Below are 18,209 nucleotides of genomic sequence, written 5' to 3'. Positions count from 1 at the left end.
ACGGGGATGCTGCAGGGACCCGGTGACATCAGCTGTGACTTCATGCGGGCTGAGTGGCCCCTGTGTCGCTGTCTGGGCTGGCTGTGAGCCACAGCCCGGCTCTGCTCCCTCTCGAGGCGGCAAATGTCACCCCGGGGTGACTCCCCTGCCTTTAAAAGCTCCGGTTTCAATGCAGGGACTGCGGGTACAGCAAAGCAGAGATGCCATCCAGCCTTCTAAAAAACATTTTCCTTCTCCATTCCTGGGATTTGGGTCCTCAGCAGCTTGCGAGGGCAAAGGTTCAGCTGACAAGCAACAAATAAACTGTTTGGAAATGGGAGGAAAAAGAGCATAAATTAATTTCTCTGTAACAATTACTCTTCTTCTTTGACTCATCTCCGGGAATAAATCCCTCGGGATATCTTTGTGCTGGAACATGGTACAGAGAATGAAAACATTTCATCCCTGCCATGCCTAAATTCTCTCTTTATTGGCTGATGGATGAGAACCCAAGGCCCAGCCCTCTCCTGGCTGTCCTTGCTCTGCAGAAACACAACACAGGGGCATCAGACCCCTGCCCTCACCTGGGCCAGGTGGGAGGTGACAGTGCCTGCACTGAGGTGTCCCCACCACAGTCACAGCATCAGAGGGGTCAGGACGTTCCTCCCGTGCCATTCCCTGCCTCTGGGGAGGTTGGCACCATCCCTGCAGGGAATTGCCTGGAAATTGCCTCTGCTGCACGCCGCGCCAGCTGCTTTTTAAAGAGATTGCTGTAGCGGGTTATAGCAGTGCCTCCAGTCAATTCCTCCCAGGCAGAAACCAGTTTTCCTGAAATTGCCTTCTCAGCTCCATAATCATTACCCAGGAAATTGCCCCGGGAGAGGCTGGAGCAGGGCAGGGGTGGGGGCTGCTCTGCAGTGGGAGATGAGCAGGAAAATCCTCCAGGAGCTGTGCTGGGAGCTGTCCCTGGCCTGGCACTCACACCCCTTAATTCTCATCTTTGTTTATCTCTGAAAAGGTTCAGTTTCTGGCAGATCTCAGAGGGGAGATGCCCTGAACTGGTCCAGCAGCAGCCACTGGATGGAGGAGCAGCCTGGTGAGTCCCTGTGTGCCCAGAAGAGCTGGCAAAGGATGCTCGGGCTGGGTTCTGTGCCCGGGCTGTTCCCTCCTTTCCCACTGGTGCTCCAGCACCATCTACAGACCTGCCAGGGCGCTCCAGAGGCTCGGGGTGCAGCACAGGCACAGGAAAGGGTCAGGAGCTGAGCCAGGTGTGATTTGAGGGATATTTGCAGTTTTTCTGGCCTGAACTCTAAATGAGACAGGGGGCTTGGAGAAAAAAACCCAAACCCTCCTGTTTTCAGAGCAGCTGCCCAGCACAGGGTGGGTTTGTGCCACAACACACCTGGTGCTGCTCAGAGTGAAGAACAGCCTAGGACTGGCTCTTCCTGCCTCACTGTAACCCAACCAGACTCCCAAACGTGCTCAGTATAAATAGTTTATTAAAGAAAATAGCAAATTCCAATTCTGTGAACAATCAACAGGGGAGAAGTGTTTTTCAAAATAGACCATTTTGGATTACGGTGTTTGAAGGGACAGGGGATCCCATGAGGTGTTCTGGGACAACAAAAACACAAAGGTTCTGCAAGGACTGGGGTGACAGGAAAGCCTCAGCCCCTGCACAAATGCCTGGGAATGGGAAGAGCAGTGGGACAGAACAGGAGACAACAGATTAAAACATTAAACTGTGACTGAAACTCTTCTAAGCACTACAGGGCAGGAAGGATTGGCAGCACCTTGGTCTCTGGGCTGAGCTCAGTGAATGCTCTCAGTGAGATTTTCAATTAAGAAATGTACAACAATCCAAGTGTCAAACAGCCTTTTGTGACTTCATGCTGTGAGTGCACCTTTCATTCCTTTTGTATATTGGTTTGCATTTCTCTCATCACACCTGAAGGACAGAAAATACAACACCAGAAAGACACAGAGGGATGGAGTGCACACCCAACACAAACATAAAGGAAGGAGCTGAACTGCCTTCTACACTTGGGAAAGTGACACTGAAAAGCTCTAAATCAGTTTGAAGATATTTCCCATGAGAAAGAAGAGAATTTTCCTACTTGTGAGAAATCCTGTGACCTGATCAATGGTTCACCCAGCACAGGATCTCCTTTCCCTACTCCCTCTGAAGTGTCTCTCCCTGGAGGTCTCAGGGGAAGCTGAGGTGGGAAACTGGCATTCCTGGAGGGACATCAGGAACTCCCCAGGTCTCTGGGTTCCATGTGTGCTTTGGGGGACAGCAGAGGTCACAGAGGGGCTGCAGGTCCCAGATGTAGCAGTGCATAGAAGAGTCCCAGCTGAGCACTGAAAGGGCCCCAGCCTGAGATGAGGTTACAGGAACACTGAGCAGGAAATGCTCCTTGCTCCAGGCAAGCTCCAGGAAGCACCAACCCAATCCCAATGTTTCCCAGACCAGCAGAAATAAGAAAGGTGAAATCAAAAAAGTATTTGGAAGTGTCAGTTTGCTCTTGCTGTGCCACGAGGTGCAGGTGTAAACTGGAGTCACTTGATCTTGGCCAGTGCTGCTGCTCTCCTCTCTGTGTTCTGGAACAAGGCTCGGATCAGACTCTTCACCTCAGCTGCTGAAAACTCCTCTGCCAGAGGCCCCTTGCCATCTGCCCACCTGGAAGGGAGACAGGGAGAGCTTCATGGCACCAACTGCCCAGAAATGGCACCTCCAGCAAACCTCCAAGGACCTGTGCCAGCAGCTGATCCTGACCCTTTCCTCTGGAAAAGGAAAGGGAAAGGGAAATGGAAAGGGAAAGGGAAAGGGAAAGGGAAAGGGAAAGGGAAAGGAAAGTTCCTGCTCTTCCTCTGAACTGCAGCTCCCTGGCACAGGCCTGGAGAAGCAGCTGGAAAGGAAAACACCTACTGATCCACGATTTCTTGGAGGTTGGCCTGCAGGATGATCATCAGTTCCTTGAATGTCATCCACTTCTGCACATAGACTGGAACTTCCTCCTGGTACTTCTTGTTTTTGTCTTCTTCAAGCAGAGGGGTGAAAACTTGGGGTCCCTCCTCCACCATGATCCTGCAGAGTGAGTACAGCCTGTCTGCATCCTCTGCAGAGATATCCTGGGATGGGGAGAACATGAACAGAGCTGAAGTGAGGTGTATTTTTGGAGTGCCAAGTGAAAGGGAAAATTGGGATTGTGAACACTCCCCATGGACACATGATTATAATTTCTGTGAGAATGAACTGCTCCCCTGAAATGTGCTTTTGGGGAGAGTTTCTGGAGGTGACAAATGCTGTCCCCAGCACCCCCCGTGGCTGTTACCTCCAGGGCAGCAATCCTGGTGACAATCTCTGCCAGGGCTGTGTTCAGGAGGGCCCCCATGGCCTTGCAGTACACGTTCACAGGGAGCACATCCTGCCACACCATGCCCAGCCTCCTCAGCTGGTGCAGCACCTGCAAGGCAACAGCTGAGTGTGACACCAGAACCCTGGGAAAGGCACCAGGGCATCAGGAGAGTACAAATGGGGAGAAACAATGGAGCAATCCTGCTAAAGACACAGCCCAGGACAAGAACCCAAACCATCACATCAGAAAACAGGTTTTTTAGCAGCTGCACAGCTGTCAGGGCTGAGATTCCACAGTGCATCCTCCCCAGGATACCTGCAGGCACTGGGATGCTCTTTCTCTGCCTCCCTCACCTGCTTTATGGCTTTATTTGCTGCACAGTAATTCTCCTCATCATCCATGTTGGAAAAGTTCCTGGCACTCGAGAGCCTCTCCAGGATTTCTCCCTTCTGCACTCGCATCTGGGCCAGAAAACACTCCATCCCTTTAGGAGCAAAACAAGCAGAGAGAAGCAATTAAACAATTACTAAATTTGCTCTGCCTATTTATGACTGCAAGTGCTGAATAATGAACTTGCTATAATGTTTTATTTTTAATCAATTTCCAGTCTCCAAACAGTCTCCCAGAGCCAGTTTAAGCAATGAGCTCTTGTGCAGCTTGCATTGCTACAACACTGCTGGAAAAAAAGCAGAGCAGCAGAAGGAATTGTGGATGGCTCCTGTTAGCTCACACAAACTTATCTGTGAATTTATTTCTGTGGAATAACTAATGAAAACATCAAAGGACTGAGCAGCTGACCCCAGAACACATCTTGCTGCATACTGAGCTGCTCTTGGGACTAAGCTCACTAGAAGATACAGGTTTCAAAGAGCCAAAACTTCCTAACTCAAAAAATGTTTCTGCCACTTGTCCAAACACCACCAACCCACTGCTCGCCCTGAGTGAGCAGCCACAGCTCCATGAAAGCAGCCAGCAGCCAGTGCCAGGGTGAACCCCCAGGTGACCCACAAGCACATTTGGAGAGGGGAAGGGGGCAGGGAAGTTACCCAGCCTCCTGAAGGCAGGCACCAGGTCCACGAAGGTGGCAGCCCCGTTGCTGAGCACGCTGGTGCTGCGGTAGCGGAACTGGTGGCCCAGGGTCAGCAGGTGGTGGGCGATGTACATGCAGTTGTTGTGGTGGATGGCAGCCAGCTGGGGCAGCTTCTGCAGGTTCTCCCTGGCCCAGCAAGAAGGGAAAAGGAGAAATGAGTTTATTTAGAGCTGGTTCTGTTAAAAAAAAGCTTGTGTCTATCCTAGAGAAACGCACAGTCTGTCAGGAGATGGTGCTGGCAAGGCCTGACTGACATCAGAGTGAAAACATTTAATCTCACAAACCCCACAGGAACTGGCAGGAAAAGAGTCTGAAATGGCACTGAGGCACTTGAACCCTGTGCTATCCCACACTGTTTCCAGCCATGGGCTTTCAAACAGGAATATATTTTGTTAGAGCAAAGTCACAGTGAGGAAAAGGGAGAGAAGGTCTCTGACAGGATTGTGAACTTTCCATCTTCACTGCTGCTCTTTTTTCCACATGAAAAACATCCTGAAAAATCTGTGCATCAGATCTGAGGTCAAAGTTACATGGCTGGAAACAATTACAGCTTTGTGAGAACTTCACCTACACCCTTGATCACAGACTGCCAACACAGAAACTCTCCAGCACCTGCTTTGCACAGGTATGGCTTAGTTAGAGATTGAGTAGTTAATTTTTGCTGATGGAGCTGTAGTGGGACTGTTCCAACAGCAGTATTGCCCCTCAGAACAGGAAATGTGGACACACTCACCTGTGGTATGTGGGCACTACCTCATAGAAGAGCTGGAAGATGTTCCTGACACAGTCAAAGAGCTGAACACAGCTGCAAGGGAAAGAGGGCTCATGTCAGTCTGGCAATGATGTCCTGCTCACAGCTGACCCTCAGCCTGCCCAAAGAGGGCTCATGTCAGCCTGGCACTGATGTCCTGCCCACAGCTGACCCTCAGCCTGCCCCACACCAAGGTTTCATGAGCAGTGAAGCACTGGCACAAAGAGGGGATTGTCAGCATCAATGACAGCACTGTCAACACTCTGGAAAACTCTCAAAGGCTGGGCTGACCTTGAGGGTCAGTGTGGAAGGGAGATCCATGAAAGCTCAGAACAAAGGGGACACTGTCCCTGCCCTTCCAGGTGGGCAGGAACACTCAGCCCTCTCCCTGGCCCTCGAGGGCAGCTGTTACCTGGGCAACTCTCCTGCTTCAGGGCTGTGGTTAAAGTTGAGTTTATGTGGATCCCGTTTGTTTTTCCCCAAGAGCCCTGCCAGCTGCAGGCTGGAGTTCTTTGTTTTCACCAGCACAAAGAACTCTGCTCACACTGAGGCCAGAACTTGATTTTGGCAAAAAGAGATGGGTTTGATTTTTCTAAACAATTGACTTTTCTAAAAACCAGAAGGAACAGCCTGCAGCAGTGTCAGTCTCCTGCCCAAACCCAGGGATACATCCACCAGCCAAAACAAGAGCAATAACTGAGCCCAATTTTTGAAGTTCTTTAAATCTATTCCCAGATGCTGGGTGTTGCTAGAGGCTGACACACAAGCTACTAAATAAATAAACACTGCTTTGATAAGTGATGCTAAGTGAGGAATGCCAAGCCATCCCTACCAGAGGTCAGTGCTGGCCGTGGCCTCCAGCAGCGTGTGGTAAGCCAGCTCCACGAGCTGCTGCACGGAGCTGCTGATGCGGCAGCAGGGCAGGCACAGCGTGAGCGGGCTCAGCCTGCTCTCACTGCCCACACTCACTGTGCCATTGGGCACCAGGCTGCAGGCTCTGGGCAGCTTCACGTGGTCTCCTGAGCCAGGATCAGGGAGCTCTGGGAGGGCTATGCTGGAATCAGGTGTGATCTGAGGGAAAGTGAGAGAGAGAACAGGATGGTTTTCTCCAAACAGAATTTGGAGCTCTGAAAGGAGAATCTTCAAGATTAAAAAGCACTCAATGGCAGAGGTTTAAGACTCAAGATAAACACAACACTGCAGCACTATTAAAAAATATTTAGAGATTGTTTTCCAGATGGAAAAAACTGTGTGAGGCATGCCCAGTCACCTTCACAGTGTTGTGTATTTCTGAGGTCATCAGGTTCCTGGCTGCCATGATCACATCCTGGCACTTCTTGTTGGCAAAGTGGGAATCCACATTGCAGGCGTATTTCAGCAAGGCAGTCGTGTCTTCCTTCAGAAACTGCATCTTCTTCAGGGCCTTCTCAAACTCCTCTGTGGATTCAATCACCTGAGGAGAGCAGATGTGTTCTGTTAGCACAGCCCCCAAAATAAGGGAACAAAGTTAAATTGGGTATAAAGGCCGAAAGCAAAGGATGAAGGAGGTTTTGGAGGGCATTAACCACTGGAATGCCATCCCACTGGAGTGCCTGGTATGCCCTGAGGGGCTTTTTGGGACCCACCTCCTTGTACTGGTCCAGTTTGCTGCTGTTGGTTGGGATGGAGTTCACCAGGCAGTTGTGGATGAGGCAGTCTGAGAGCTCCTCCCAGATGAGCTCCCCCAGCAGCTCTGCCAGCGTGACTCTGCCTTCCCCAGGCTGCTCCAGAGGCACACCTGCATCCCAGAGAAGAAAAATGGATTTTAACACAGCTGCTTCCTGGGCCAGACCCTCCATCAGTTCAAAAGCCTTTCCTCCATTTACCTCTCCCATAATGCTGATTAACAAGCAGATATTCTAGCAAACTCCCATTAAATGAACAAGGTACTGATCATAACTAACTCCAGAAGAGAGGGACTGCATACTTAGCAGGTATCTGTGCAAAACTTCAAACACCAGCTTGATCTTCTCAAACACCTCCATGGGAGAGGACTCGTCCAGAGCAAGCTCCTGGGACCTGAACCTCAGGATGAACACATCTGGCTGTTCCTCTGGGACTGGCTCCAGAGATGGGTGTGAGATCAGAGGCTTCAGGATGTACTGCAGCAACAAGCGGCCTGAGGAAAGGGAAAAACAGAGGTTTTCCAGCAGCAGATTGCTCCAGTGAGGTCCAGCCCTGACTGTTCTGGATTCAGAGACTGCAAGTGGGAGGAATAATCCCTTGATCAGCTCTATCAGAGAATTACCAATGAGGTAAAACTCTTCAAGCACCAGGCTGTGAAACCACATAGTCACAGATCAGAAATACACTGAACTGTCAGGAAAGGAGAAATAATTCCAGGTAGATAATGGAATAAATATTTTCCTATTAGTAAGAGCTCCAGCATTCACCTCAGTGGGAAACACAAGCCAGGAGAGGAAGAAGTTTTCCAGTGTACTGCTGGAGTGAAGTGTTAAAACAAGCCTGAAGTATCCCCCCAAGCTACTGAGGCTGTTTCTGGGGTCTGTCTTACCAAAGTCTTTGAGCTTGGAGTGCAGCTCTCCCAGGACAGCCAGGGCCTGCAGCACAGCAGCCACAGGAGGCACAGCAGCGTCCTCATCCTGGGGTGGCACCGTGTGCAAGTGCAGCTCCGAGAGCACCACGGCCTCCAGGCTGCTGCTCCCTGCACACAAAGCACAGCCAGGGCTGCCACAGGGCACTGCAGAAGCAAAGATCCACCCCACCCCAGAGCAGGAGCTCCTTCAGCCCCCTCAGCCCAACAGCTTCACTGCATGTCCCACCCTGCAGGTGAGAACTTCAGTGGGGCAGAAAGAGTGAAAAAAACCCCGTGAGCACCTTTGGAAGGGGGAAGCTTCCACACAATGAGCTTCTGCCACTCCTCCCCGAGGTGGTAGATCATGTTCTGTGTCTGCACTGTGAGCTCTGTGCCCAGGGCCTTCAGGATCTTCAGCTCAAAGCCCCTGCGGGACTCCAGGCTCCTGAGGCTGCTCCGTGCCTGGGGAGAGCACACACAGCTCAGGTGGGCACTGCCCTGCCAGGGAAAGCATTCCCTGGCACCCACCCAGTGCACCCAGCCCCCTGCAGGGGCACTGCTACCTTCTCCAGCTGCTGAGCTGCTGCCACGTACTGCTTCTCCTGCAGGGCAGAGTTGCACTCCTTGATAGTTGTGTCAAACTGCAAAGGCCAAACACACACAGGGGGTGTCACTGCAGCTCTGCTCTGACACTGCAGACACCCACCCAGACCTGTGAGCTACAGACACTCACCCAAACCTGTAAACTACAGACACTCCCAAATCTGTGAGCTGCTGCCATTCACCTAAATCTGTGAGCTACAGACACTCCCAAACTGGGAAAGGACAGACACTCACCCAAATCTCTGAGCTACAGACACTCCCAAACTGGGAAAGGACAGACACTCACCCAAATCTCAGAGCTACAGACACTCCCAAACTGGGAAAGGACAGACACTCACCCAAATCTCTGAGCTACAGACACTCCCAAACTGGGAAACTACAGACACTCACCAATCCTGTGAGACACTCATCCAAAACAGAAGCCCAGAACAATGCTCACACTGAGGAGCAGGATTATTTTGCTCCCCTTCCTCACCTCCTGCAGCTTTCTCAGGACACTCAGCACCAGGGTGTCCCTCTCCAGCTGCTGCTTCAGCTCTGTGAACTCAGCAACAGCCACGTTTAGATCTCGCTGGACCTAAAACAACAGCAGCTCTCAGTTCAGCATTTCAGTTCAGTTCAGTTTCACGACAGCATTGGTTAGCACACACATTTTCCTCTTAAATTTCACTTATCATTTATTTCTGTTCCTAGAATGATTTGGTGAGGAGGAGAAAAACTCCATCCTTTGTATTCCTGTGTCCCACCCCCTGCCCCAGCCAAGGCTGGTCCTTCTCTCTGAAGGACACTGTGACACACTTTTCCAGCCACACAAGAGTGACAGCCCCTTAATGACAGCTCTTAACGTGCACCCTGGTGTCACCTCAAGGCATTCTTTAGGGCTGATATCACCCAGGGATCCCAGCCACAGAACCACGAAATCCCCTGAGCTGGAAGGGATCATCGAGTCCTGCCACAAACCCAAAATCCCATCATGAAAGCATTGTCCAGACACTCCTTGAGCTCTGGCAGGTTTGGGGCTGTGACCAAGCACTCCACGATGGGGTGGGGGGCTCCGGATTTGTGCTGAAATGGAGCAGGATGTCCCTGGGAGTCACCTCGTTCTCGATGCCCGCCTTGAGCAGGTCGATGTTGTTGGACAGCCTCTCCACCTGTGCCACCAGGTCCTCTGCGCTCTGCATGCTGGGCAGGAACTCGCTGTACTTCTTGTTGATCATGGTGCACACCTCTCCCTGAGGACAGCGAGCAAAGGGACAGCAGTCACCTCGGCAGCAGAAGGACAGGGTGAGAGAGCGGGGCAGGGCCGGGGCACCCTGGGATGGACAGGGCTGGGCACCTCTGACCAGAGCTGGGCACCTCTGACCAGAGCTGGGCACCCCTGACCAGAGCTGGGCACCCCTGAGCAGAGCTGGGCACCTCTGACCAGAGCTGGGCACCTCTGACCAGAGCTGGGCACCCCTGAGCAGGGCTGGGCACCTCTGACCAGAGCTGGGCATCTCTGACCAGAGCTGGGCACCTCTGACCAGAGCTGGGCACCCCTGAGCAGGGCTGGGCACCCCTGAGCAGGGCTGGGCACCTCTGACCAGAGCTGGGCACCTCTGACCAGAGCTGGGCACCCCTGAGCAGGGCTGGGCATCTCTGACCAGAGCTGGGCACCTCTGACCAGAGCTGGGCACCCCTGAGCAGGGCTGGGCACCTCTGACCAGAGCTGGGCACCTCTGAGCAGGGCTGGGCACCCCTGACCAGAGCTGGGCACCCCTGAACAGGGCTGGGCACCTCTGACCAGAGCTGGGCACCCCTGAGCAGAGCTGGGCACCCCTGAGCAGGGCTGGGCACCCCTGACCAGAGCTGGGCACCTCTGACCAGAGCTGGGCACCCCTGAACAGGGCTGGGCACCCCGGGACGAACCAGGACTGGACACCCGAGGATGAACCAAGGCTGGGCACCCCAATCCAGCTGACAGAGGGCTGGACACCCGGTCTAAACCAGGGCTGAACACCCGAGCTCAGGGCTGGACACCCGAGCTGGTACACCCGGCCCAAAGCAGGGCTGGACACCCGAGTGACCCACAGCTGGACACCCAGTCCTGACCGGCACCACCGCAGCGCCGGCTCCCCGTCTCTCCCCGCGCCCCCTCCGTTCCCCGTCCCTTGCCTTGAGCTCCTCGACGCGGCGGGAGAGGCGCCCGACGCGGGCCCCCAGATGCTCCTTGTCCAGCCGGCCCGAGTGCGCCAGCACGGCCGCCACCAGCGAGCCCGCCTGCGCCGCCATGGCTGCGCGCCCTACGGCGGCCGCGAGGGACACGGGACCGCGGCGCGGAGCTCGATCGGGGGGCCGAGGGTTCGAGACTGAGCGGGGATAGCTGGACACGGCGGGGAGAGGGGACCGCGGTTATGGGGACATCCAGAGATGGAGGGGACCGCGGTTATGGGGACACGGAGATGCCGGGAGATCTGTGGGTGGCGTGACCTGTGGCAGCTGGAGGACACGAGTAAATGCTGAGCGTCTATGGATAGCAGGGGCAGCAGTGGATGCCGGGGTCCGTGGCTATGGGGGACCAGTGGCTGCAGGGGATGTGGAAATTCTGGGGATTCCCCACCTCTGCAGTGTTTCCTGGCTGGGGGGGCATCAGTGGATGTCCCTGGCTGCAGGGGGACAGGGAGATGCGGGGCTCAGAGGGTTCCGTGGGTGCTGGGGTGAGGAGGCAGGCACCGAGCCCCCATCCATCCATGCCGGGGGAGGGAGGATCAGCCCCGGCATCCGGTGCCTGACGCAGCCCGGGCGGGAGGTGCCTCGTGGTGACAGCTGTCCCCACGTCCTGGAGCGGGGACAGAGCCACCACCGCCGTGCCATGCCGGGGGGAAAGGCTCTGAGCGCCTGGGGGCTGCTGGCCAGCCTGGCCGTGGCCAGCTGGGGGGTCCGAGGTGAGTCCGGAGGTGTGGGGTCAGCGGCCGGACACTCGCCGTGGTCCCTGGACATGCTGGGAAGGAACCCCAGGGCTTGGTGAGGTTTTCCAGCAGGGAGGGTTTGGAATGTCCATGGGGGAAAAAGAATCGGTGCAGGAGGATGGGGGAGTTTGCCCAGAGCTCCTTTGGGACAGCCTGATGTGATGCTTCCTCCCCAGGAAGGAGCTCCGAGCTCTGCGCTGCTGCTCATCACTCAGAGGTGAAGCTCTGCTCCCTTCTCCTTGCACAGGGCAGATATTCGTGAAGGAATTCAGCGGGAAGGTGTTCCTGGAGTGTGTGAGAAGCCAAGACAAGAACATCACGTGGTGGAGAGATGGGAGCACTGTTGGGCACGAGGCACAGCTGGACCTGAGCGGGGTTTATGATGACCCCAGGGGCCTCTACATGTGCGAGACAGGAGAAAAGTGGAGCAGCCTCCAGGTGCACTACCGCAGTAAGTGTTCACTGCTGCCTTGCCAGAGCCAGAACTGCTCGGAGTTTTCCCCCAAGCCAAGCCTTGAGGGAATTTCCCCTCATCTGGGAGTGTCTCCAGCGGTTCCTCTGCGTGTGGTGTCCCTGTGACAGCCCTGCAGTTCAGTGCCATGACCTGCTCCTCTGCCCTGCACCCGTGTGGGGGACACGTGGGTCACACAGCAAAGCCAGCTGGGCTCTGTTGGACTGGCAGAGCTGGCTGAGCCCTCAGTGTTCGTGTCCTTTTGGGTTTCCAGTGTGCCAGAACTGCATCGAGGTGGACGCTCCCACCATCTCGGGCATCGTCGTCGCCGACGTGGTGGCCACGCTGTTCCTGGCAGTGGCCGTGTACTGCATCAGTGGCCACAACAGGGGACACACCTCGCGAGGTGAGGGATGGGAACAGCCCCAGGGCTGTGCCTGGCACCCCCGGGGGCTGCAGCCAGCTCTTGGGTTTGTTTGGAAATGTTCCCCACATTGCCCAAGGCTCCCTGAGCTTGTCCTTCTTTCTTCCTTCAGCCTCTGACAAGCAGAACCTGATCTCCAACGAGCTCTACCAGGTGAGTGTGGGGGCACCCCTCTGTGTGAGGACATCTCCAGCACCCCTGTGTGTTTGGGGACACCTTCATCACCCCAGTGTGTGTGTGTGTGTGCACCTTCAGCCCCTCAGTGTGGACAGAATCTTGTCCAAGGCTGACCCAGCTCACCCTCCCAGGGCTGGGCAGGTACACTTTGAGTTCATGTCCCCTTTTTTCCCCCCTGGCAGCCCCTGGGAGAGCGAGAGGAGGAGCAGTACAGCCGGCTGGCTCCCGCCCGTGCCCGCAAGTGAGGAGGAAGACTCTGGGACTGCCTTCATCAGCATGCTGCCTTTGCTTGGGGGTCCCTCCAGGGTGGGCTGCCTGCAGCCCTGTGCTCTTTCCACACCTCTTGCACTTCTATATTAATGCCATTAAAGATGAGCCTGTCCCACGGGCTCCCTGCTCCATCTGCTGTGTGCAGCTCCTGGGAAAGGTGCACAGGGATGGGGTCTGGGCACTGGAAAGATCTGGTCACTGGGAAGGTGCACAGGGATGGGATCTGGTCATTGGGAAAGTGCACAGGGATGGGATCTGGTCACTGGGAAGGTGCACAGGGATGGGATCTGGTCGTTGGGAAAGTGCACAGGGATGGGATCTGGTCATTGGGAAGGGCACAGGGATGGGATCTGGTCATTGGGAAGGTGCAAAGGGGTGGGATCTGGCCACTGGGAAGGTGCACAGGGATGGGATCTGGTCAGTGGGAAGGTGCACAGGGATGGCATTTGGGATGGCAATGCCAGGTCTCCACTCCCTAGCCCCAAGCAGAAGCAGCTCATGTGGTCTGAGCCCCCAAAAGGGGACACAGACACCAACAGGGCCAGGCAGCATCACCTCACCCTGGAAGGATGAGGAAATTTGCAGCCCTGCAGGCAGTAAAACCCCAAAGTGGGGGTGCAGCAGTGGCAGAGGTGAAGAGGGGCCCGTGGGTTGTTTTGGTGCCTGTTTGAGCTGGAAGCCCGGCTGAGGCAGCCCTGAGCAGAGGAAGCAGCAGCAGAGCAGGGCTGGGGGCGTTCAGCTGCACCCCAGCAGCTCCAGGATGCGGTTTAGAGCACAGCTGGGCTCCTTCACCACAGCAGGCCCCACACCCCGGTGGGGAGATGGCGAGATACTCACAGCACCAACCACCCCCAGAGCCTCAAACCCACACAGGGCCACGCTGTCACCTTCTGTGAGCAGCACTGCTGCAAATGGGGGCCAGGCTGGGAAGGCGAGAGCAGGACCAGGTCAGAGGCAAATCCCCCTGAAAAGGACCTGTTCTCAGCCAGGGAACTCCAGAAGCAAGTGGAGGCACTCAGGGTGGAAATTAAACCTGAAGGAAAAGGTCAGAGGCAAATCTCCCTGAAAAAGATCTGCTCTCAGCCCAGGGAACACCAGAACCAAGTGAGGGCACTCAGGGTGGAAATTAAACCTGAGGGAAAAGGTCAGACCCCCCTGAAAAGGATCAGTTCTCAGCCCAGGGAACACCAGAACCAAGTGGGAGCACTGAGGGCAAACATTAAACCTGAGGGAAAAGCAGCAGGAGCAGAGGGAAGTGTGAGGGTCAAAGGAGACCAGGGAGGCCCAGTGAGGCTGCAGTCCTTTAATGAGAAGGAAATCTCTTGCCAATGTGCTCATTTCTGCTCCGGGCTGGCAAACCCAAGCACACCGCAGGGTGGGACAGCACATCCCTGTCCTGTGGCCAGAGTGCCGGAGACTCAGCAGAGCTGCAGAGAGCTGGGACAAGGTGGGCAGAAGCATTTCCCCAGAGCTGCTGGTTCCAGGCTGCCATGAGAGCAGTTTCAGATGGCCCTGGGGGCCAGGCCTGCGTACACTTCCCGCTGCCCCTTCCGGATGGGCTGTGGGGAGACATGAGACCCTGGGTCAGAGCTGGAGCCCCATATTTCCCCTCACAGAGAAAAGCAGGGCACAATTCTTCCCAAGATTATTCTCATCCCATTTGCTGTGCCTGTGTTTGTGCCAAAGTAGAATGCAATGTGGAGATTGTTTACCCGCAGTGATGGGGTTTTCTTTCCATGGCCTGTCACGGCCTAGTGTGTAGCCCCACATTTCTCCTCACAGAGAAAAGCAAGGCACAATTCTTCCCAAGATTATTCTCATCCCATTTGCTGTGCCTGTGTTTGTGCCAAAGTAGAATGCAATAGTAGATGTTTTCCCCAGAGTGATGGTGTTTTGTTTCCTTGGCCTGTCAGGGCCAGGTGTGTGTGTGTGTCAGGACTGAGGGTGACAGTCTTGAGATTCTCTGCGGTGTGTGCAGAGTTGAGTGCTTGGCAGGTTCAGTTTTAGATGCATAGAATAATATAGTATAATAAAGTAATTAATTAGCCTTCTGATAAGATGGAGTTCTCCTCATCATTCTTCCATAGCATCAGCTCTAAGGAGCCCTGACCTGAACCCACACAGGGCATGGAGAAAGGCACAGCAGAGAGGGGCAGTGCCCAGGGAGCTGCAGCTCTGCCCCCAGATAAATCCCCGTGGCAGCACCAGGGAAAGGGGTCCCATCACCCTTTTCCCTTTTCCTGCCATGAAATCTGGGATCTTGGCTGGATGCTCCTTCAAGGATGGATGACCTGGCTGTCCCTGCCCAGCAGCAGGATGGAAAGGGACTGTCCTCACCTCATAGTCCGGGTTGGGGACAGGAGGAGGCCGCTGCATCTTCTGACCTGAAACAGAGGCACAGAGAGGGTGAATCCCTGGGGATTCCTGCCACGAGGGGCTCCAGGCTGATCCCAGGCACACCACGGAGCAACCCCATGGATTCATTCTGAGCTCCTGAAGAGCCAGCTGCTGCCAGGAGCTGCAGGGCTGGCTCCAGCAGAGTGTCCTGGGAGATGGGCTCCATTGCAGCAGCCAGCCCAAGAGAGAGTCACGAGTTTTCATTATTATCTTTTAGCCTTCTATCTGTATCCCTTCTCTATTCTTTAGTTTAGTTTTAGTATAGCATCATATCATATCATATCATATCATATCATATCATATCATAATAAATCTGCTTTCTAAAAACATGGAGTCATAGTCATCATTTCCTTCCTCCTCTGTCCAGGGACCCCGAAAACACCACACCTGGGTGCTCAGAGGGTGGCACGGGCAGCAGGGGTGCCTGCAGTGGCTCTCACCTCGTGGCCGGCTGTCCCCAGCAGAGCTGGCTCGTCCCTTCCTGCCTTTGCTGAAGTAATAGACCAGGATCAGCACACCCAGGGTGATGAGGAGGTCTGCAGTGATGATCCCTGCCACGGTCAGGGCGTCCAGCTCCTCGCAGGTGGCACAAACTGCAGGGAGGAGGGCAGGGGATGCTCAGAGCCAGGAGAGACCAGGCCTGGCACAGGGCTGCAGGCAGCTGGGATGGGGAAAAGGGCAAACTGGGAGGGAAGATTTGCCAAAAAGGGGCTCTGGGACTGGCCTCAGCAGCACCACGTTCACCCCACCCCACTGGAAACCCAATCAGCCCCCAAAACCTGCCAGGCGAGGGGGCAGCACTCACCTTTGGCATTCAGGTACAGCTGATGCTTCTCGTTACCCAAGGAGCAGCTGAGGTTGGCAGGGGGTGCTGTCGTGGTCCTTTATAATGAACTTCCTCTCCCTGGTGTTCTGGGTTTTCCCAGACAGCTCCCACTGGATGTTCTCATCCTCCAAGGGACACGTGATGGTCACCGTGGTGCCAGAAATCTCCACCAGGAATTCCCCTTGGGAGGACACACCGATGAGAAAGGAAACCAAGGGCAAAAGTCAGATATTTCTACCTGGTTTTTAGTCTGCTACAGTCTTTATATCCTGCTAAATACTAAAGAATGCTGGTAAAGTTCACTTAACCTCCAGTTCCTCATCTGCAAAACAGAAAACAAGGAGTGTTAAAAAATCATCTCACCATTGCCTCACAGAGCTGGAAATGCCCAGCACGGGTAATAATTAGGGACCAATTTCTCCAATCTGTAAGACCACTGTCAATTAATGAACAGTGATTTTTTCTTATCCTGCAGTATTTACAAAATTAACGTCTTTCTATTTGACTATTAGTCCTCAATTCTGAGGTATATTTGGGGGTTTTAGCACGATAGATAGATAAGGATGGCAGCAAAATACACTTACCCTGCTGAGCTGTGGTGCCAACTGCAAAAAAAAGAATAAGAAATGTTAAAAATTGAGCTTCAGATATCACACACCTTTGCTACTCCCAGGACATCCTTTCTGAGCTCAGCTGCTTGAAAGAGATGTTTATAATCCCACATTCATGCTGAAGACATCAGAAATATTCTGGTGGTGAGACAGGATGTTGTTCTGAACTTGGAAGCCATTTTCAACAGAGCTTAACGCAGAATGGAAACTTGAATCATTTTGCAACCCAGTTCAGAAAAAAGGGTTGTTATTGCAAAATGCAAACCCCAAAACTCTGCTTTATTATTGTGGAGCAAACACTGCTGGAAAATCCTGGTAAGAACCTCTGCAAGAGTGGGAGCCTGACGTTGATTTAACGCTGTAAAACTGTTTATCGGTGTGGTTTTTCTGCCTTGTAGGAAACAACTTGCTCCATGAGAGGCTCTGGAGCTGGAATATTAAAGAAAGAGTTTTTAGGAGGGGTGAATCACATTTGTGATTTCCTTCAAAGACATTTGTCCTTTTGCAAAAAGTAACGTCAATAAGTGACTGCAGATTTGAATAAGTGACTGCAGATTTGAATTCCACAGCGGGACTTCCCTGGAGAGAAGGTGACCTGATGGTTTTTATTTTACAGAGATACATTTAAATCTGAAAAAAGAACAGGCCGCTGATAAACCACGTTTTCTGTCTTCACAAAGATTGGTACTTGCAGCACTTTGGCAGAGGAGTTGGAGTGTTGTAGCACCTCTAAATAGATTACCTTACACACTCATCTCTCCTCATTACTGGGGTCTTTAGAGCCTTTCCAGGTGCTCTGCACTTCATCCTAAACCAGAGGGCATCCCATCTGCCACCCCACCCCTGATGTTCCACCAAGCCTGAATCACTTACCCAGGATCACCAAGCTTTGAGAAAAGTGCACGGATAAAGGATAAAAACCCCAAAATTAGGAGTGTGGAACCTTACAGCTCACACTGCACCCAGCTCAGGCCCAGCTGCCTGAAGTTTGGGGACTCACCTGCACACAGCAGGAGCCCCAGGAGGGGCAGGCACTGCTCCAGCCTCATCCTCGTGTTCCTCCTCCTGCTGCTCCTCTCCACCACATCAGACTGGCATGGCTGTGGCAGGAAAGAACACGGTGGCTTTCCTAGAAAGAAGCCCAGGATTGCTTTTCCCAGAATTGTTACCCACCCAAGCAGGGCTGGGGCACTCACTCTTTCCAGAGCAGCCGAGGCAGAGGCAGACACGTGAAATAAGCCCAGGTCAGGAAGTGCGGAGGCTCAAAATGTCTTCACGGGACGTCACCGGCAGCCAGGGGTGGCTGCTCTGCCCTGCACCAGCTCTGCAGGCTTGGGGCAGCTCCTGGAGCTGCCTGGGGAGCCGAGGAGAGAGAAACGAGCTGGAATCTACCAGGACCTTCCCAACAGCTCCTCAAAGTGAGAGCTTGAGAGGCTCCAAGTGCGGCAAAGGACTTCACGTGGAATCCCAGCGTGGTTTGGGTGGGAAGGGACCATAAAGCCCATCCCATCCACCCCTGCCATGAGGGACACCTTCACTGTCCCAGGCTGCTCCAAACCCCCTCCAACCTGGCCTTGGGCACTGCCAGGGATCCAGGGGCAGCCCCAGCTGTGCCAGGGCCTCCCACCCTGCCAGGGAGCAATTCCTAATTCCCAATATCCCATCCAGCCCTGCCCTCTGGCAGTGGGAACCCATTCCCCTTTGTTCTACCCCACAGCTGCTGTCAAGAGCCCCTCTCCATCCTCCTG

At 54.1% G+C, this 18,209-nt stretch overlaps 3 protein-coding genes across 3 annotated transcripts; 1 reads left to right on the top strand and 2 right to left on the bottom strand.

The window, feature by feature from the left end:
* Positions 1-1,468: 1,468 nt before the first annotated feature.
* On the bottom strand, positions 1,469-10,639 carry ZW10 (zw10 kinetochore protein). The gene is made up of 16 exons (XM_030964874.1): positions 10,512-10,639; positions 9,455-9,589; positions 8,833-8,934; positions 8,318-8,395; positions 8,057-8,216; positions 7,734-7,883; positions 7,146-7,337; positions 6,805-6,956; positions 6,450-6,632; positions 6,012-6,250; positions 5,162-5,233; positions 4,385-4,554; positions 3,692-3,822; positions 3,315-3,446; positions 2,909-3,111; positions 1,469-2,659 (listed from the first exon to the last, which is right to left on the bottom strand). Exons 1-16 carry the CDS (start codon positions 10,626-10,628, stop codon positions 2,539-2,541), a joined length of 2,337 nt encoding a protein of 778 aa, XP_030820734.1. The 5' UTR covers positions 10,629-10,639; the 3' UTR covers positions 1,469-2,538.
* Positions 10,640-11,202: 563 nt separating this feature from the next.
* On the top strand, positions 11,203-12,676 carry LOC115913111 (T-cell surface glycoprotein CD3 gamma chain-like). The gene is made up of 5 exons (XM_030964999.1): positions 11,203-11,281; positions 11,553-11,756; positions 12,031-12,162; positions 12,293-12,333; positions 12,540-12,676. The coding sequence occupies exons 1-5, from the start codon at positions 11,209-11,211 to the stop codon at positions 12,600-12,602; spliced, it is 513 nt and encodes a 170-aa protein (XP_030820859.1). The 5' UTR covers positions 11,203-11,208; the 3' UTR covers positions 12,603-12,676.
* A 1,453-nt stretch (positions 12,677-14,129) lies between these two features.
* CD3E (CD3e molecule) lies at positions 14,130-17,510 on the bottom strand. The gene is given in 8 exon segments (XM_030964998.1): positions 14,130-14,186; positions 14,965-15,011; positions 15,465-15,617; positions 15,830-15,890; positions 15,892-16,034; positions 16,158-16,172; positions 16,435-16,455; positions 17,462-17,510. Coding segments are annotated over 8 exon segments (546 nt in total).
* Positions 17,511-18,209: the final 699 nt, after the last annotated feature.

The sequence above is a fragment of the Camarhynchus parvulus genome, chromosome 24 (genome assembly GCF_901933205.1).
Source record: "Camarhynchus parvulus chromosome 24, STF_HiC, whole genome shotgun sequence".
Taxonomy (NCBI): Eukaryota; Metazoa; Chordata; class Aves; order Passeriformes; family Thraupidae; genus Camarhynchus; species Camarhynchus parvulus.
Note: the sequence above shows the minus strand (reverse complement) of the source record. Positions and strands in the feature narration are given on the sequence as shown.